Source organism: Gymnoscopelus braueri (assembly GCF_963280865.1).
Source record: "Gymnoscopelus braueri genome assembly, chromosome: 4".
NCBI classification, from domain to species: Eukaryota; Metazoa; Chordata; class Actinopteri; order Myctophiformes; family Myctophidae; genus Gymnoscopelus; species Gymnoscopelus braueri.
This window is the reverse complement of record NC_137605.1, coordinates 47,262,335-47,284,019: the sequence shown is the minus strand read 5'-3', so window position 1 is coordinate 47,284,019 and position 21,685 is coordinate 47,262,335. Positions and strand designations below refer to the sequence as shown.

The 21,685-nt window shown below is 42.7% G+C and overlaps 1 protein-coding gene across 1 annotated transcript in view; it reads left to right on the top strand.

Annotated features, from left to right (window-relative positions):
• The window catches only part of LOC308083628 (PC3-like endoprotease variant B), a gene marked incomplete at its 5' end in the record, with an annotated part of 225,961 nt that extends 205,498 nt beyond the window's left edge, over window positions 1-20,463 (top strand). The window contains 3 exons of the mRNA XM_080425943.1: window positions 5,995-6,167; window positions 18,886-19,047; window positions 20,354-20,463. Coding sequence (XP_080282069.1) covers window positions 5,995-6,167; window positions 18,886-19,047; window positions 20,354-20,365 — 347 coding nt within the window. The 3' untranslated portion in view covers window positions 20,366-20,463. The remainder of the gene's footprint in view (window positions 1-5,994; window positions 6,168-18,885; window positions 19,048-20,353) is intronic.
• Between the last annotated feature and the right edge of the window lie 1,222 nt (window positions 20,464-21,685).

Genomic DNA, 21,685 nt, shown 5'->3' with positions numbered 1-21,685 from the left:
GCTATTCAAAAATAGCGGATCTACAGGCTCATTTTGTCCCACGTGGTGATCTTTGAACATTTTGAATAATCTTGAATTGTTTCACCATACATCTTCTCTTCTGGGGGTCCCTGGCACAAAACATTTTCAGATGGGGGATCCGCGGCCAAATACACATCAATTTGGGGGTCCTTGACTTGGAAAAGGTTTGAGAACCACTGCTCAATCCACAGGTAACATACAGATGACAAAGTTGGATGTTACAATAGTCAGACAACAGCGTTATGCTACTGAGTCACAGAAAGTCTTACCATTGGCCCTTGCGTTCATCGTTATATGTTCTCATAGCAAACTAGGTCATAGTGTGTTCCTCTGCATGCATTACCGTCACGTCCCCCAAAGTGAAAGTCCTCACTGTCGGGTGAAAAGAAACAGCTTCTGACTTCATTCGAAGAGCCACATGCTTCCCACATACTTTACTTATACTTTATTTGTCTATTTGAGAGCGACCGTCTGTATATTAATGAACAAGGCATTCAAAATACAGTACAGTATTGTACACTACAGAATGTGGCGTAAATGTATACGTAGGCGTTAGCAAGAATGCTCATTTTCATCCTTAGTCCCTGACACGTAACAATAAAACAAAACACATAAACTAAGACAACATACAAGGCAAGTACAGTACGAGTACAGAGTATAAAGAGTAAATGTATGAATTAAAGCTAGACACGGGCCTGTCTGTTTTAAACACAGACTAAAATACTGTTGAAGTCAATCCACATAACCACTTGAACCCTATAGTCTTAGAGAACTCGACTTGAGTTACAACTGTACTTTGACTGCTTGTTGCCGTCTAACACCAAATCTCTTGCGACGCATTATGAGCTTGTAGATCTGCAATTTTTGACAGACTCCCCCCCAGAATAATCCTGGGGTTCAAGTGGTTTCAACTATACGTATACCACACGGACGCTAAACCTTCCGTAATGCGTATAGGTTGAAAGTAGCTGAAGCTGGATTCTCTATTAATCAGCTTTCCGTGTGTGTGTGTGTGTGTGTGTGTGTGTGTGTGTGTGTGTGTGTGTGTGTGTGTGTGTGTGTGTGTGTGTGTGTGTGTGTGTGTGTGTGTGTGTGTGTGTGTGTGTGTGTGTGTGTGAGTGAGTGTATTTTTCGTGAGTGTTCCCGCTTCTATAGGCTACACATACGTGCACTCTGTCCGTGTGTGTGTTTGTTTGGTGGCTGGTGCCGTTAAGTGAAGGTAAATTGCAGTGATTATGTGGCAGTAATTGAACAGGGACGGTGTGTTTAATTGAGTTGTTGTTCCCTGACGTTGCCGTGTAGCGGCATGAGCCACGCCGCTGACAGGTGGGCTGTGATGTGTCTCGCCTCGCTGAGACGAGGGTGTTTTTTTTATTTTTTTATACCTTCACACCGTTGTTCTGTCTTCCTCCTATATAGGCCTTAGTGGAGGGCTCTGTGTGTGTGTGCGTGTGTGTGTGTGTGTGTGTGTGTGTGTGTGTGTGTGTGTGTGTGTGTGTGTGTGTGTGTGTGTGTGTGTGTGTGTGTGTGTGTGTGTGTGTGTGTGTGTGTGTGTGTGTGTGTGTGTGTGTGTTTTATTTTTTGGGTTTAACCCATTAAAACCGTGAAAGCATCTGTGTCACTTTAGATTTTAACCACTTTAACCATTATTTCATACTTTGGCTATTCAAAAATAGCAGACAAGCAAGCTCACAGCTCACGCTGTGAGCTTGTAGATCTGCTGTTTTTGAAAAATCGTGAAAATGCGTGCAAATCTTTGAACATATATATATTTTTAAAGCGATTTTTTAAAACTCAAATCTTTGCTTCTGGGGGGTCCCTGGAACAAAAATATTTTGAGCTGGGGGTCGGCGGCCAAATACATAAACATTTTGGGGATCCTTGACATGAAAAAGTTTGAGAACCACTGATAAAGCGACATAGGTTTTTCTGAAAACTGTTAGGATTTAGAAGGCATTGGTAGAATCGGCCTCGGGTCTTAATGGTTTAATGGTATTTTGTCTGGATGAATGGGATAGAGGAGCATCATGAATGATTGTGTGTGTGGGTTTGGAACGTGCCCGGTGCCATTCAGCAGGCGGATGAATGTAAACAGGGGGGGGAGGGGGAGGTTTGTGTGGTTATTTGCTATTGTCTGCTTGTGCGTCACGTCTATGCAGAAGGTGAATTGGTTTAAATTTGAGCGTGTTTGGTGGTTATATTTCTGTACAATGTGAGTTATTACACTATTTGTGTGGTTGTTATGCGTTTATGTTTCTTTGTGTGTGTGTCTGAGTGTGTTCGTTAATGTGTTTGTGAGTGAACGTGTTGGTGTGCTGCGGTAAGAAATATTACCACAGCACACCAACACGTGCATGCTTGTACTGTGTGTGTGTGTGTGTGTGTGTGTGTGTGTGTGTGGGGTGTGTGTGTGTGTGTGTGTGTGTGTGTGTGTGTGTGTGTGTGTGTGTGTGTGTGTGTGTGTGTGTGTGTGTGTGTGTGTGTGTGTGTGTGTGTGTGTGTGTGTGTGTGTGTTTGTTCTGCCTCCTGGCTCTCCTGGCCCAAATCAAATGTAAGGAGACATCAATTTCACCGACCACATCTCCTCCTCCCCATGGTCTCCTCCTCTCCTCTCCTGGCACCTATATCGCCTCCCCTCCTTGCACTCAGTCTCTGTGGAGGTGTTATCACGCTCCGCCTCTGAGCATTGGTGATCTGATAGCTGTGTGTGCGTGCGTGCGCGCGTGCGTGCGTGCGCTGCGCGCGCGCGTGCGTGCGTGCGTGCGTGCGTGCGTGCGTGCGTGCGCGCGCGTGTGTGTGTGTGGTGAGTTGGTGGCTGGTCATTCGAGCATCATTGTGCAGAGTGATTCACAGAGCATATAGTTGCTGTCGAGCAGAAACCTCATATCTCCATATTTCAACTTTTATTTAATTTTTTTTGCTTCAAGTTGCTTTAAGTAGTGGGGGTCCGGGGACCCCCAGGGGTCCTTGAGGGGGTTCCGGGGGGTCCACAGTAAAATGTGTTGATACAGCATCACAATCATTTTAACCGCTTTATCCAGTTATACGTTGGCTAGTCTCGCGTGGCCAGACTGTTGCCTCCCACAATTTTCAAATGTGTCCGGTCATACAGTCTGGGACTCTGAAGCTCTGATCATGATTAAAATATAAAGCGGATGTGAAGCCCCCTCCCCACTTCCGTTTTGTCTTTACAGTCACGCAAATGTATCCTAATATAAATCAAAATCATCTAAATATCTTTAGCTTGCTGCTTAGCAGAAATGGAAATTAAAAAATAAAATGCAAAGATATTTTAAAATATATTTTCGTGAACGGAAGCAAATGTACCCAGGTTGAAACTTATATACTGTATCATGCATGTTGGTGATATTCCAATGTATAAAACCATGTGAATCATTTAGCTAAAGATTAGCCTGAAGCGTTAAGCTAGCCAGGTTAGGTCAAAATGGTGGCCATGGGGCAAGATGAACCAAATACCTTTGGGTAAATTGAACCAATTATCCTAATATTAATCACCATTCATATTTTTTATTATGTCTTTGCTTCTCAAATTATGCTGTATGACCTTTCATTTGGATGAATACACTCATTTAAGAGAAGTTTTCAATATTGTATTAACAATTGCAAATATTAAAAGGTTCTGAATAACAAACATTATTTAATTGGTTTTATATTATTTAAATACCATTAAGAAAATAAATAAGACTATTTACAAAAGGGAAATGTGTTATTAAATTATTGTTGATACGTGAATACATTATTTGTTCAAGTTTAAACTTGAAAATGCAAAATATCATATGGGTAAATTTACCCCTTGACTAGGATCAACTTACCCCTTACCTGGGGCAAGTTGAACCATATGACCACTTTTTTTTGAGAACCCATATTTTGACAACCATTTGTCAAAATACTCACACTCATTATTTCAATTGATTGATTATTTAGTAGATGTTTAGATTTTACTTCCATCTAATTTTTCCTTGCTTAGAGGTCAACATAAGTAACTAGAAAATGTGCTCCTCGGAGCACAGGTCTCCACCAGTACTGTTCCTGATTAATCCTGTCTTACCTATTTATATTACATATTGTCATGTGTCACTTGACCAATGTTAGCTTGGCTGATGGAAGCTCACTTCAAAAAATATAAATGATGTTTTGAAGTGCGTCACCTATTTATAGGTTTTTATTTCATCATGCTTCTCGCTAGCCAATCAAAGCATTGGTGACAACATATTGTCACGTGTCACGTGAAGCTTGACCAATGTTAGCTTGGCTGAGACGGACACACACACGGAAGGACGGAGACGAAAACATACTCTCAACCATACTGGCAGAGACAAAAAGTGGTTCATCTTACCCCGTTCTCCCCTATGGGCATATCAGCATACCCATATATAGGCATATACTGATGATATCAGGGATCTCCATATATGGGCATTTCAGTCAGTCTAGGTGTGAGCCGAACCCCTAGTTTTTGAAAAATATCAAAACTGTTTGGAAGATTTTGAATACATTTTAACAAAAATCTTCTCTTCTGGGGGGGGGGGGGTCCGCGGCATATCATACATATCAATTTGGGGGGTCGTTTGCACAGAAAAGTTTGAGAACCACTGGGTTAGAGAAGGACATACAAGGTTTCCGTCCTACAGTGACAATATCTCTCCAGATGAATGCATCCATTCACAATGGCAGCCTCTCCATTAGCCTCATGCATGCATGCAGCCCTCCACCCCCTCCTCCTCCACCCCCTTCCTCCTCCTCCTCCTCCTCCTCCGCCTCCTCGCTGTGCATGTGTCCCCTCGCCTTGTTGTCTTCTCCTCTCTCTCTCCTGCTGCTGCTGGATGACCAAGAAAAAGGAGAAAAAAAAGCAATTAAAGCTGGACACAAAAAAAGAGAATCGGACTGGAAACGGTTTTACCTGAAAAAAGAAAAATAGCAATGGGGTTGGTGCGGGGGGAGGGGCGGGGTTGGAGGGGTGGGGGGGTGTGGAGGGGTGGTGGGGGTGTGTTCAATTCTTTAACCGGGGTTCACACTTATCTTCTATTCTCTGGAAATACCTCCTCCTCCTGGATCTCAACATTCAGGCATGAAAACAATTTCCTCCAGGAGATTCTCCCATGTACGTACGCGTGTGTGTGTGTGTGTGTGTGTGTGTGTGTGTGTGTGTGTGTGTGTGTGTGTGTGTGTGTGTGTGTGTGTGTGTGTGTGTGTGTGTGTGTGTGTGTGTGTGTGTGTGTGTGTGTGTGTGTGTGTGTGTGTGTGTGTGTGTGTACTTGTATTACTATACTTGTGAGGGCCCTGCCAGTACAGTAACATTTGAGAAAAAGACAATTTGGGGAGTTAGGTTTACAGTTGGGAAAAGATTCAGGTGGTTTAGGGATAGGATTAGACATTTAGACGTCTAATTTATATTTAGTAGTGCGCCGGTGTCTCGTACCGAAAATAGTCTACAATAATCTACAAACTCTGTAGAGAGGCTATTTTCGGCTTTAGAGTTAGGGGTAGAACTCGCAAAAAATTATTAAAAACTATTACGGCTTTCGCAAAAAAAAAAATCACTCTCTCTCTCTCTCTCTCTCTCTCTCTGTCTCTCTCTCTTGCCCCCCGCTTTCCTTCACTGCCCTCATGCAGTGTGAAACAGAGTTAATATTGCATAAGATTTGGAAATATAGCATTGAGGCCATTTGCTTTGTGCAATGAGGGTTAGTGTAGGCGTGCGTGCGTGCGTGCGTGCGTGCGTGCGTGCGTGCGTGCGTGCGTGCGTGCGTGCGTGCGTGCGTGCGTGCGTGCGTGCGTGCGTGCGTGCGTGCGTGCGTGCGTGCGTGCGTGCGTGCGTGCGTGCGTGCGTGCGTGTGCATTTTATTTTTACATACCGCATGCAGTTTGTGGTCATGTACAGCTCCACAGAGACAGTAAGTCAGATTACAGTGCAGTACAATGCTCACACAGTGTCCTATGCTCCCCCCCCTCTAGACGGCCCCCTGAAGACTATTGTGTCCATGGGGTCGTACCACCCTGTCCCTCAGACGGGGGTGTACGCCGGGGACCGCCACCCTACTGCGGGCCTGATTCAGTGGACCTACCAAATGGAGAGAGACCGGAAGGTGCGTGCCGGTGACATCCCCATCCTGCACAACACAAGAAAGGTAATGTGCACCATACTGTGTATCAGGTACTGTGTGTGTACCAGGTTACTGTGTACCAGGTTACTGTGTACCAGGTTACTGTGTACCAGGTAATGTGTATACCAGGTACTGTGTACCAGGGGTTCACAAACCTTTTCAGCAAGAGACCCAAAAGTAAATTTTGGTGCCTCCCCTGGCACCGACTTAAAAATAGACTTTCAAAAATAGTAAAAATAGACGATCTACAAGCTCAAAAAAGCGTTGCATCGCTTCCCGTTGCAACATTTAAACAAATATTTTCGGGGGGAAGGGCAGAATTTTGAAAAAAGAAAAAAAGAAAAAGAAAATAAATTACGCATATAAACAGGCCCACAACCTAAAACGGACCTCGACTTTATGTTTGGGAAACGCTACTGTAGGCCATACTGTCCTTCGGTCGGACACTCGCACACGTATTCTCCTACGTTCCACACACACTGTGATTTACTGTTCCAATAAATCACTGCCGTCGCCTAATTTCCTATGGATTTCAATTTCCCCCTGGACACATCTGCATTGATCAACTTCAGCTGTGAGGATGTGCCAGCCGTCGCTCACTGTGACACACTGAGGCAGGGTGTGTGTGTGTGTGTATGTATGTGTGTGTGTGTGTGTGTGTGTGTGTGTGTGTGTGTGTGTGTGTGTGTGTGTGCTGTGTATGTGTGTGTGTGTGTGCGCGCGTGTGCGTGTGTGTATGTGTGTGCACGCACATCTGTCTGTATGTGCATTATATTGTATGCATGTATGTGTAATGTGTTTATGTATGTGTGTCAGCCACACTTTGGACTTCAAACCAGTTGATGCATGTCTAATTGGGGACAACGTTATTGTCTCCAGTTTGATGGTACTGCAGTTTCATACAGTTACGGTGCAGATACATGTAAGCAGAGCCAATCGCTTTCGCTGCCAACTGTATACCGCTGGTGGGCTTGTCGCTTAACCCAGTGGTTCTCAAACTTTTTTATGTCAAGGACCGCCAAATTAATACAGTATGCGTTTGGCCCTCCCATCTGAAAGGATTTTGTGCCACTTACCCACCATATAAGATTTGTGTTAAAAAATATATTTTTTCACGATTAAAAAAAAACTAGAGGTTCGGGCCGCTACGCGGTCACACATCTAGTAGCCTACAATCTAGGCTATACTATTATTATGGGGCCAGGATTTAAAATATAATGTGCTGGCTGTCTGTCTTAGGCTGGCTCCAGACCATGTGTGTCCCTCATCCATCCATCTGACTGAGGTATCTCCAGAGGAGGTGCCTAGGCTACTCTACATTGATTCACATCACATCTTCACCTGTAGTTTTTGTTCACCTTTATAGGGCATTAGGATGATATAATTTGAATTTGCAAATGATAAAATAATTGCAATTTAATGTGTATGGTGCATAAGGGTGTATATCTGTCATTAATGTTACCCATATTGAGTATAGCCTTCTCACTTTTAATGTGCGCTTTAAAAGTCGTCTCTCAACGTGAAAATACGTGAAATAATATACTTTCTGACATGTGGTGAGATCGCACATAATAAGCGCTCCGTCCGTTGTAATCAATACCCGAGTAAACAATCTACACACTCACGCTATTAGCACCTAGAGCACCGAGAGCTGCAGCCCTGGACTGGCCACTGGTTGGGACCGTGATAACAGAGTGGGTCCGCGGATTCCACACATGCACAGTTTGATCATCCCATAGCTTGCGGGGATGTAACCATGACGACGGCTGTAACCTTAGATCCCATAGCAATGTTATGTAGTTTCATAAAATACGAAGTGTACGGAAAATATGAAATTTGCAAGCGTGACATGTAGTTTGGTAGATTTCCCATGGCATGCAGTATTATTTGTGCATAGAGTGGAGGCAAATGAACGACTAGTGTGGTAGAAGAAGGCGAACGGATAAACAGGAAGTAGGAACGGATAAACGGAAGTCGACCCACTAGGCGATTTTATTATTAGATAGATAGATAGATAGCAGATCTACAAGCTCATGTCGCATTGTGACACGTTGTTGCAGGCTTGTAGATCGTCTATTTTCGAATAGCCGATGAGTAGGGTTAAAGTGGTTGGAGTTTGATGCAACACATTTTGCTGGGGAACCCTTAGAACCCCTTCAAGGACTCCTGGGGGTCCCCGGACCCCACTTTGAGAACCACTGGCTTAACCAATGAAGTCCTATATACAGTACTGCGTCATGCGAAAAATAGCTAAAACAGCCGATCTACAAGTTCACAAACTACCTTATCATGACTATTTTATTATAATATGCGTAGTCATATTTTCACCCGTAATGACATGTAAAAACACAAACTGGGTTTAAATGTTGAACCCCCCTAACCCCCCTCCAACTCCACTCACCACGCTTCCCCCCCCCCCCCCCCCCCTCTGTACCAATTCAGAGAGATTGTTAGTGCTCCTGGTGGGTTTAAAAATATAAACAGCTTGTCCTACAAATAAAAATTAAGAATGGAACATTTTTGACAGATGGGTAACTGTTGGCAGCTGAAGGTAATAATATTAATTGTGGGTATACCAGCATGGACAACTCCTGTACAGTTAACTTAATGCTGGCACACAAAAACACCTCAATGAAACAGACCCACATGATGTTATTACCTTCAGCTGCAGTTTATCCATCTGTGAATAATATCCGTGATTAAGCTTTGTCTCCTTCCTGTCAACCTCATGTGGTGTCGGGCGTTGCTGACAAAATGGTTTCAATGCAGTGGTCTAAAGCAGGGGTCTTCAACGTTTTTCAGGCCAAGGACCCTTAGCTGAAAGAGAGATGAAGCAGGGAGGGACCCCCACTACATATTGAATAAATTGTGATGCAGTTGTGAGCTTAAAAGTCTGCTGGCTATGGCTCTGGATGCTATAGAGTTGTGGATAATGTAAAAAAAAAAAAAAAAAAGGGTTCCTATCACACAAAGATTTGGTGGCCCCCCTGTAATAACTCTGAGGACCCCTTAGGGGTGCCGGACCCCCTGTTGAAGACCCCTGGCTAAAGTAACTAAGTATATTCACTCAAATAGGCTACTTTACTTTTAGTACAATTTTCAGGTCCTTTTACTTTACTTGAGTATTTCCATTTTTGTATTTGTTATATACTGTAGTTCACAGCATCTCAGAGGCAAATATGTATGCCACTACAATTATTTGACAGCATTAGTTACTTGTTACTTTGTATATTCAGATTGCATTACAATGAATGAATGCATTAACCACTTATACCCTGTTTTATACTTAGAAAATAGCACGGAAATATTAGCAGACCTAGTATAGAGCCCTGGGGGACTTTGGCCAACTAAGTAAATTATATACAGTTTAAGTGGTTAGAAATTGCCCCATTACGCCTACGTATACGCATCTGCGCTTTTAGGGTTAGAGTTAGGCCAGTAATTAGCCATGTATCTGTTAGGTTATGGTTAGGGTTAGATTTATTATGTGTTGTATGCGTTTGTATGCATGTGTGTGCGTGTGGAGTTAGGCCAGTAATTAGCCATGTATCTGTTAGGTTATGGTTAGGGTTAGATTTATTATGTGTTGTATGCGTTTGTATGCGTGTGTGCATGTGTGTGCATGTGTGTGTGTGCGTGCGTGCGTGCGTGCGTGTGTGTGTAGGGGGGGGGTGGATGGGTTTATCCACATGCACCTTATCTGTTCACATGTGTCATTGGTGTCCAGGAGTACAAATCCTAGTATTGATTGATTGATTGAAATTTTTATTAGGCAAAAGAATGTAAAACAGCACAGTTACATTTATAATACTTTTGTCTAAAAGGTCCGACCAAAAAAGTCCTTGCGGACTTGTTTCCGTTGGGGTCCTTGAATTAATTTCATAGACATATATATAGCAACCAAACAGTTCAAATCAACATAAGAAACAGAGAAAACTAGAAAATGTGCTCCTCGGAGCACAAGTCTCCGCCAGCAGACCCGTGCTATTTTAATAGCACGGGTCGTCTTGGTAGAACGGGTCGTCTTGGTAGAATGCGCGTGGTTTTTGGTGTTCTGCAGGGGCGACTGAATATGTAGTGTTTGCATCTAAAGAATGTTCTTCTTGAAGCAATGTGTCATATGGGAGTGGTCGTAATTGACTGGTTTGTTCAAATACTTGTCTGTCTTCTTCATCTTCATTGTCTTGAACAGTTTCAGCAGTTGATTGGTGTGTTTGATCTATGTCAGTTTTCTCTAGTGCTACATAATGTATTTGATCAAGGTGGCCAATTGTTACAGTATTAAGACTTCGGCCTTGTTGTTGTGGGATCAATTCAACTCTATAGTCCTCTTCTGTGTTACTGTTGTAGATGAGTATGCTTTCTTAGCTTTGGCCTTCTGCGCCTTTGCTTGACCAATGTTAGGTGTTCTCAGAGGGACACACACACGCACGGACGGGTGATTTGGACTGGAAGGTACTGTTCCAATCCAGACTGATTGATCCTGTCTTACCTCACTTCAAAAAATGTAAACGGCTTTTTGAAGTGACACACCTATTTATAGGATTTTATTTCGTCATGCGTCCCTCTAGCCAATCAAAGGCATTGGTGTCAACATATTGACACGTGTCACGTGGAGCTTGACCAATGTTAGCTTGGCTAACAATGTTTGCTCACACACGGCGGGACGAAGCGAAAACATACTCTCCACCTACGGCGGAGACAAAAATACCACTATGTACAAAAAAAAATCATGAAAATTTTAATAAAAGTATATACAAAAAAAAGGGGGAGGGGGGTCATCTGTCTTCAGGGAAACTGGTACTACCTCCTCTTATGGCCTCCAGAAAGATGAGTTTTTAGGGCTGTTTTGAATGAGCCCAACGAACTGCATTTTTTGTGGGATGGGGTTAGGCTATTCCATACCTCGGTGGCCGTGCTGTAGAAGGAGAATTTGCCCATGTTTGTTTTATGGGTGGGTGGTACCAGATTGTTGTTTACGCTCCCTCTAGTTTCGTGACTGTGGGTGTCACTAACTTTTTGGAGGTATTTTGACAGATAAGTGGGTATAGGGGGCATTTCGGGCAAATCTGCATTTACAATTTTGAAGACCAGTCCCATTTTTAGTTGTTTAACCCTGTCTTCCACACTGAGCCAGCCTAGGCTGGTAAAGTGAGTGGGAGTGAGGTGGGTCCAGTCCGAGAAGTAGTCGAATCAGTTTGTTTTGGGAGGTTTGAAGCTTAGTCTTCAGTGACACTGAGTATCAGTGTGAAAATGTCAAAATCATACGGACACCGATAGGCATCACTCAGATATAGGCCTACTAACCATCCAGAACTTATTTTGTTGTGGGGTTATTATATGGAGTGGAGGTCCAACATTTCTGGGCACTTCTGGTCGATATTCAATATTATTGCCATTTACCTCACTGATAAAGATAAAGAAAACTTTATTGTCCATTCAATTCAACATAACATGGAAATTTGCCTTTTTGGTTATGGAGTGGTTGTATTATGTAATACTAATAATATTACATTAATAATAATAATGTAATAATATTACATTACCGTTTCACAGTGGGGAGCCTGTAAACAGCTTTAGACCAGTGGGCCACAGTGGGTCTGGTCCCCTTTGGGGGGGGGGGGGCTGTTTGGACATAGTCCAACCTTTTAAAGATTTTGCACAAAATCATAGCTTTTTTTTCATCAACTCAATTTGATCAGTCCAGCTTGTCATATAGATTAGTTTTTCTAAAATATTTCCAAAACATTGCAAAAGTAGCAGATATGCAGGCTCGCAATACATCACACCACAACGCTTTGCCGGCTTTCTTATATTATTTGACAATTTGGCCAATGTTTGACCAGTTTTTATAGTATAGTTTGTCCTTTACTTTTGATGCAGTAATGATCTTTTTTCTTTCTTTTCTTTCTTTCTTTATTTATTTTTTTGCTATTAAAAAGGTCTAAAAGAAATCCTTAAATTGTCACTTCACTGTCAACTGGGGACCCCCCCTAAATCATGTCAGGGGGTCCCAACCCACAGGTTGAGAACCACTGCTTTAGACTCCCATCACTCTGAAGCGCTTCTTTGAAACCAAATGGGTGTTTAGTGGACTACTGGGCCACCTGCGCTAGTTCTGCTGCACTTTGTCACCACAGTGATCAGACGTTGTGGTTTTAAAACAGAACTCTGCTAGTCAGTGACCCCTACCACATAGTCTACTCTACGCAATTTGAGAATGTAGAAGGATTGTTATTTTGATCAACGTTTGCCTGTCTATCTCTCCTATTGTACCAACAGCAATACAGCATGGAATTGTGGACAAAATCTCATCCAACAATAACAAAATATTCAAAGTTTTGGATCTGAGAGGCTAAATCTCAATGGTGGTCTGTGGCTCAAATGCCAAATAAATAATGGACCTTGATATGAAAAAGGTTGGAAACCACTGCTTTAAAGCAATATTTTCTATCAATATTAATACATTGAAACTAACTCACCAAGACGAAGAGGAGCTGTTTGATTTGATGCATTGCACCTATAAAAATTGCAGAATATATTTTTTTTACACTTCGAAGAACACCAGGTGTTTATTCTATGAAATCTTTCCTCGAAAGGGAAAAGTGTTTTATTAGTTTGGTCCTTTTCTTTTCTTTTCTTTTCTTTTCTTTTCTTTTGCACAAGTGTTACATGAAACTGAGCTGGCATATGGCTGGCTAACATAATTGACATTGATTTAATGAAGGTCAAAACACTTCCTATCCGAAAGACTGGATCTAATTGTGTTTAAAAATGATAATTACACAAAAAACAAGCACGGAAACAGACCCTTTTTTTCCCACAATAAAGAAGATGTTTGTTGCTTGTTCAATGCAAGTGAATGGAGAAATAAAATGGGGAACACCTCCTCTTTGTCACAGAAGCATGGGATGTTGGGGAGTCCATTTCTATGTCGCCGCTGTCGGGGAGAAACCTTCTCTATCTCCAAATTTCTTTTTTTGTCATTTAATGTCCTACTTCATCATACAAGAGTGTCAAGCAAGAGTAGTGAAAATAGCTGTGTCGCATCGCGACGCATTGTGAGCTTATAGATCTGCAAATTTTTCACTATTTCTGAAAAATGCCACTTCCTGAAAAGTAACGGTTTTGGACGGCGACAATATGTGCTGGATACATCAGTAACTGGCTATGAAGCCCTGTATTCAACGTTGAAGACTCTTTGTGGGCTACTCTTTTATGTTAATAGTTGTTGCATATTGTTTATGCACAGTATAGACCAGATCAGAATGTTTGTACACAAACGCGTAGAGCTGTATTTCCGGGTATAGAATGTCTATGGATATCTACACAATATAAAATAAAGTGTCCAGAACGTTAGCTATGTCTAGTTTGTCAACCTGTTTACATTTAGAACAAAATGATATATTTCTAATTGCCAGTAACAATATTATAAGTGTCCTGTTCAAAGTTTATTCAACTCTCACCCTCACAACAAGCTCACAAGGTGATGTGTTGTGAGCTTGTAGATTGACTATTTGTAAAATGTTTGCCTCTTTCCCAGGTAATATCTCTGTTGAACCGAGTCAAACAAAAAGTAATGCTTCAACTCCTACAATTCCAAATGCTTGTCAGGGTGGGGGGGGGGGGGGTCCCCATTTAAAATATGATTATTTTGGGGTTGAGAAGCACTGCTTTATGGAACCATATAGCCTTTTAAAGAACCTTTTGAGAACCATTATCTTTCTGTGTGCATCAGCTCCTATACTGCAGTGATTGTGTTGTTTGAGCTTAAGCGGCGTTAGCTGTGTTTGCGGTTGACATGTCCTTGCTGAGGTACATGGTCCCTGGGCCTGTAGATGAGTTCCTCCATGTTAGGGTAACGTGTGAAGGGCTGTTCACTTGTCTTTCCCCGGGTTCTTCCCTAGAGGCAGATCTGAATGGATCGTAGAGGCGAGGAGGAGAAATAAATTGGAGAAAAGGATAAATCGATGCTTGGCGGAGAGGCAAACAGACCTTCCAACCCCCGGCCCACAGACACACACACACGCACACGCACACACACACACACACACACACACACACACACACACACACACACACACACACACACACACACACACACACACACACACTCACACACAAATGCATGCCACAGCTCTGCTTTTTTCCTTGGGCTGTATTGGATTGGTATGCGGCGCTGAGGAGAGAGAGAGAGAGAAGCTGAAGAAAAAGACTTGGCCTACAAATGATGTCCTTTGTTTGATCCATTAAGGGGTGGGGTGTGGGGGGCGGGGGGGGGGGGGGGTCTCGCTTGTCCCAGGGTGACAGTGGAAGTGCTGGGAAACAAACATCTCTGTCTGTAAGCCCCAGTGTCTCTCTCTCTCTCTCTCTCTCTCTCTCTCGCCCCCCCTCCCCCCCCTCCCTGGTGTGAAACAGCTCATCTATAGGAGAGATCAGGTCCCAGAAAAGCTGCTTGTCATCTGTGTCTTTTGGGATGAGTTATGGGATGTAAAAGGATAGAACTGTGTGTGTGTGTGTGTGTGTGTGTGTGTGTGTGTGTGTGTGTGTGTGTGTGTGTGTGTGTGTGTGTGTGTGTGCGTGTGCGTGCGCGTGCGTGTGTTGGGGGGGGGGGGGGGGGGGGTTAAACATGTTTTACTATATTTGTTGTGACCAGAAATTCTGCCACCAGGGAGACTAAAACCAGATACCAATAAGCTTGTGGGGTAAATTGTTCTGCTTATATAAGTCAATGAGGAGATATTGTGCATTGTGTGTACCTGTGTTAGGCCAGGTGCTGGATAACAAGCCAGAGATCATAGAGAAGTTAAAAGTATTCACACACTCGATATTGGCTCCCAAACAAATGTATTCACAAAATCAGACAAATTATTTGCCTGCTGAAGACCTAAACCGTCGAAACGTTGCCCTGTGAATAAATGTGTTTGGGAGTTTATTATCCAGTGTGAGGATGTTTTAAATTCGCTATATGATATTGTTCTGGACCCCATGAGATAGTGTTACAATTTTGGGGTTTGGGGTTAGGATAAGACATTTAGGGGTTAAAGGAATAGTTCACCCAAAGAATTACATATTTTCTGTCAATTATACACACCCTTTTTTTTTATAATTTTTTGGTCGCATTCCTGAGCCAATAATTTGATGATTCAATTGAGTCTCTGGTAGGAGACTCAATTGAGTCTGGGGATGCCACCCGGTTGAGCGGATGCCACCCGGTTGAGCGGATGCCACCCGGTTGACCGGATGCCACCCCGGTCAACCGGTCACCGGATGCCACCCAGCCACCCGGCCATCCACCCGGTCATCAAATTATTGGCTCATGAATGCGACAAAAAAAATGCGCCTGATGGAGGGGAAGGGAACTGGTTGGAATAACGTGTTCCTTCCACGCGCTACGTCCAACCAGGGAAACTCCCCCCTGTCAGGTGACAAGAAGGTCAGTTGGCTCTCATGCATTGAAGGAAGCATGAGCTCGGCCCTGGCCTCCCTAGGCTTTGGGGGACTGGTGTAGCGCTGGTGTAGGGCTGGTGTAGCGCCCAGGATCACTTAGGAAATTGGCGAAATTCCTAAGTGAAAAAAATGGGTTACAAAAATCGCGGGATAAAAATGTAGTTAAAAAAAAAGAAAATAAGTAATTTTGGGGGTGAACTACTCCTGTAAGAGGAGGGGGGGTCAAGGTTATGAGTTATATGAGTTGTTTTCTTGAGATGGCGTTAAATTTCCAGCCTCACTACAGTCACTGTTTTCATCTCCCGTAGCGTAGTACACTACACTCTGTAGTGTAATGTAGTGGTTCTCAAACTTTTTCATGTCAAGAACCCCCAAATTGATAAATATTTGGCCGCAGACCCCCATCTGAAATTATGTTGTGCTAGGGACCCCCAGAAGCAAAGATTTGTGTTAAAAATGTTCACTAATGTTAAAAATAGCAGATCTACAAGCTCATAGTGCGGCACTCGGTGCCGTGCTATGAGCTTGTATATCTGCTATTTTTGAATAGCCAAAGTATAAAAGGTTAAAGTAGTTAAAATTATTGAGATGCTATATTAACACATTTTGCTGGGAACCCCCTGGCACCCCCCCCCCCCCCCCCAAAGGACCCCTGGGGGTCCCCAAACCCCACTTTGAGAACCAATGGTGTAGTGTACACCCAAAACACACCACATAGTGTCACTTCCAATTCCGTACTGTTTTGAAACACTGCACTGCAAAATCCCCAGCATCAGTTTAAAGGCAGCACCCTTTTAACGGGTCCATGGATGTTCACACTCTCAAGAGTTCAAATGAACCCTCTGGATATGTATAGTGTTCCCCCAACAACACTATACGATGCCATTTATTTTTTGCTGGGGAGTTGTCTTCTCGCTCCATGTCTTTTTATAGTTTTGTCGTTGGTACTACACTCCCCGCTGTGCTTCTATTTTCATGAATGCTGTGAGAAATAATTGAAAGTGCTGCGTACGGCGTCGTCTGTGTCAGCGCTCCCACTTCCCCGTGCCTTGTAAATACTGTAGTACTGTATGTATGCCAGCCTGTTCAGGGTTCCACTCCACACACAAGCCTGACATACTAGCAGCAGCACTGCCACTGATACACACTGTGTAGGGTTTGGGTGATGTGACTGACTTCACATAAATATCACGATTATTTCAGAAATTTTGCCTCGATTACGATTAAGCCATTAAGACCGGTAAAGCACCTCTGTCATTTTTAAGGTTTCTTTAGGCTATTCAAAAATAACAGATATACAAGCTCATAGCGCAGCACCGAGTGCCGTGCTAATATAGATATAGCTTGTAGATCTGCTATATATATATATATATATATATATATATATTTTTTTTTGCAAATCTTTGAATATACATCTTTAAATCAAATCTTTGCTTCTGGGGGTCCCTGGAACAAAATATTTTGAGATGGTGAGGGGGGGGGGTCTGCGGACAAATACATATCATTTTGGGTGGTCCTTGCATGAAAAGAGTTTGAAAACCACTGATATTATAGCAACATAAGTTTTTTCTCAAAAGAAACATTTGGATTTAGAAGACATTTGTAGAATCCCCAGAAGCAAAGATTTGAGTTAAAAAATGTTCGCTTTAAAAAACAAAAATATTCAAAGATTTGCTAAACTTTTCACGATTTTTCAAAATAAATTGCAGATCTACAAGCTCTTAGATCTGCTATTCTTGAATAGCCCAAAGTACAAGATAATGGTTAAAGTGATTAAATTCTAAAATGACAGATGCTTTCTATAATAGCAGATCTCAATCATATCAATCCGCAAATCCCCATAAATGGACATCCCTGAACCTGATATAATATTTCCTGGCGTATATGATGGTGTTGCGTGCCGAAATGTTGCCCGATCTACAGTACAAGCTCACAACGCGTCATGATGCGACGCGTTGTTGTGAGCTGGTATAGATGGGCTATTTTCAGCACGCGTCACCGTCGTACGATGACGAATAAATCAGCTCTATTCTATGTCAGATGGTTTTATGGCCCGTGTCTTACGTACGGTACAGGTGCAGCTCAATTTATTTTGGTTCATAACTCCCAAGTCCCCAAGTGACACAAAGCGCTGAAGTGCACTGTCAAAGAATGACGCCCCTTCCCCCGACATCTAATCAGATCTGATTTATTATCTGACAAAATGTAGGAGCTTCAAGATATTGATTATTCCTACGAACTATATGCAGGATAATATATGTATGTCAGAAGTAGATTTATTGATCCTATAGGCCAATGCAGTTGTGAAGGATGCCCGTTGGGAACGCACGCCCCTCCTGGTACAGTATGTCCCTCCTGGTACTCAAGGACCCCTGGGGTCCCCGGACCCCACTTTGAGAACCAAAGCAGTACCCATGACCATATTACTTAGAGAGGAAAGTCTATGACATCAGTAATATGACGTCATCATATTGATGACATCAGAGATCTCTATTTATGGGCATGAAAGGGACACAGACAGACAGACAGACAGACAGACAGACAGACAGACACACAGACAGACACACAGACAGACACACAGACCGAAAGAGATGTCCATGCAGGTACTGCTCTCCCTTGGTCCGCGGCGATACACACAGCAAGTTTGAAGTTGATCGGTTCCCGAGATGAGAACCGTCTATAGAGACGCGAAGGACAGATACACACTCACACATATAGACATAAGATTCTCCCGCTCTGTAGTGTACACAGAGATTCTGTGCATTTATTGCAAGATTTGTTGAATTTACTCATGAATCCCTCTTTTATCCCATGCGAGGTGAAGGCTATTGCGTTCGTTTTCCCCGTACAACACAAAACTATAATGGGCACAAGAAAACTGCACCCATCGCTGGACTTTTGGCTTAATTGAACATTTTATCGGCCATGTTCCAATTCTGTGCTCAATGTGGAGTTCGGGGACCCCCAGGGGTCCTTTTTAGGGGGATCCAGGGGGTCCCCAGCTAAATGATTGATAGTTAGAAACCAAATTGACGGTCTGTAACTCGTAAGTGTGTACACAAAAGGAACCAAATGTATTATCATGGGTTCATTTGGTTCCATTTGTACACCCTCAGAATTAAATTAACCCGGCCAACACTGAGGATTATAGTTTACATTGTAGACTGGGGTACCAGAGATCAAACAAATCGCAGCAAAGGGGGCTGGGGAAGGGGGTGCTTGAAATGTAGACAAAGTTTGAGAATAACTGTACTAAATTTACCTTCTCCTTCATGTCTTTTTTCCCTCGCAGAACCGCGAACAGCCTCTCCGTCCACTGTTGCCGTTATCCTACCAGGAGGACAGGCATGGAAGGAACAGGTCACAGTGGCGTTCTGAGCTCCAGGAGGTGTGGAAGGCAGGGCAACAACAACGTCCTCTACAAGACCACAGGACACCCGGCCAGCCTCCCCAGGTGTGCTTCACAACTTGTACCACAGTTCCTCCTGTGTGCTGTCTCTTTTTAAGTATTTTCTTAACAATTTCAAGGTGTGTGTTTTTGTCCCCTCTGCAAACACTAACAGATAAAAAGGGAACAGCGGTGCGACAAAAGGTCGTGATTTGAATATAAAGTCGTGACATTGCATATGGTGTGACTGCAGGTTGCGCCGTTGCCCCGCTGTGATGTCATCGTGTCATCCTGTCTCTTTCTCTTAACTCGGCATTCCCAACCTGTGGGTCAGGGGCCCACTGGTGTGGGCCGTGAGGATATTGCAAGTGGGCTGCCAAATATTTGTCCAAACACTTATGATGTTATAATGATACTATAACGTTATTATTTAAACTAATAATGTAAAAAATATATACATTTTTCAAATCTAGAAAAATACGTTTTCATTGTGATAATTAGTACACTCTGTTAGTTCCATTGATCCAAGACGGAACGCAATCTATTGATTGTTTATTAAAATAAAGATGCTCCGAAAATGCACGCGGCCCACACATTTGACCACTGCCGTGTTAAGTGGTCAAATGGGTGGGCCGCGTCCATTTTCGGCTCTAACCGCACCTTGACCGGGCCATTTTTACACTCTCAGAGTTAAATGAACACTGAGCATTTTTACATGTTTATACTGTATGTTTATACTGTAGCAGTAACATGTTTATACTGTATGTTTATACTGTAGCAGTAACATGTTTATACTGTATGTTTATACTATAGCAGTAACATGTTTATACTGTATGTTTATACTGTAGCAGTAACATGTTTATACTGTAGCAGTAACATGTTTATACTGTAGCAGTAACATGTTTATACTGTATGTTTATACTGTAGCAGTAACATGTTTATACTGTAGCAGTAACAGTGGTCAAAACATGCATTCACCATTCACATAACAGCAATATTTCTTGATGAGCAGGGCTAGGCAATTAACCAAAAAAAGCAGGTGTTTTTTTGTTTCTGTTCGTTAGTTTTTTGTCAACAAATCGACACGAACAATTCTACTAGATTCTAATCAACTTAATCAATTAGTCTGATTAACCACTTAACCCTGTATTATACTTTGTCGCACAATGGTGTTGTACAAAAAGAGCGAAAATAGCCAATCATTTGTTTTTTAATACTCATTCATTAATTGTAATCGAGGCAAAAGTATGAAATCATTTGAAATAATCGTGATATTGATTTGAAGTCATGTCGCTCCAGCCCTATTGATAAGTATAAAACTGAATGTGTACACTGCATATCAATGTCCCTATCCCGCTGTCTCGTTGGACAGACGCAGCACTGAAGCACTGAAGCAGCGGGAGTGGTACCTCACCAGACAAGGTCCCTATCATCATGGATTCTGCAAGAAGACATCCCCACCACGGATATGCAGAAGAAGAGTCACTTGAGCGACAGAGGCACATAGCACAGACAGATGGGGGAATGGTACGGGGCAAAGGAAGTTAAATGTTTTAACAACAAATTGTGAGCCATGGTCAAAAATAGAGACTCTTTACTTTGTTGTTTACTGCAGCATTATGTCAAAACAATTTGATCATGAATCAAGTGCCTCGGTCTCAGTGTTGTCAGAATGGGAGAAGATAGATTATTATTTTTTATTTTCTTTGATTTTAAAACAGGATTTTAAAAGGCAGTTTTTATCCCTCCCTTCCTCCCTCCCTCACTCTCTTTCTCTCTGTTTCTCTCTTCCTCACTCTCTTTCACTCTTTCATCTGTCTCACACACTTCACTTTAACTCACGCACACACGCACACACACACACACACACACACACACACACACACACACACACACACACACACACACACACACACGCGCACACAGAAACTGTCGCTAAAAAAAAACAAATTGTTCCAGGAACAGCTCTCCACACCCAGCTCCCTGCTCTCTGTTTGCCTTCCCGAAAGTTGCAAAGGTTAGTGGAAGATATGTTTGTCTTTTTCCACTTCATCGAAGGGTGAATGCAGCTCAGCGCAATAAGAAATGGATTACCCATTCATTAAAAGGCCTGTGTCACTCCTCATTGAGTTGGACAAACAACAAATTAATTTCTAGACGCCTAATTTCTCTCTGTCCTCCACTGAATTTCAGATAACGTCAAATTACTGATCACAGCCTGGTGAGCTCCCTCAACCTTTTATCAATTCATTAAAAAATGTGCCTCAAGGAGACACTGAACGTGGAAAGTCTCTCCTTCTTTCTTCACGCTCCCAAGACCATTGGGACACTTTGTACAAATACAAACCCACTGCTATGTGTAGCTGTTTATTTTGATGAGCAACCTGCACATGTAATGTCATCGAAGGTGACTTTTTGGTCCTTCTTATACAGATTCACCCCAAAGCTTTTATTTGTTCTCCCCTCGTACACACATCAAGGGTGATGTCGGCATCTTTCAAACACCCCTGATCCCTCACACATCAAAAGGGTCCTTTTAGCGGGAGCGGAGTAGTGTGATCATATCTTCTCCTAACAGTTAAGTGCAGGCCAGTAGGTAGTAGTGTTTTGTGAAGTAGCGGTGGTGTATTGACAGGGCAATATTGATGTTTCAATTAGAATAGTGTTACATAGTGCTGTACCATGGTAACACGGTGCGTCTCCT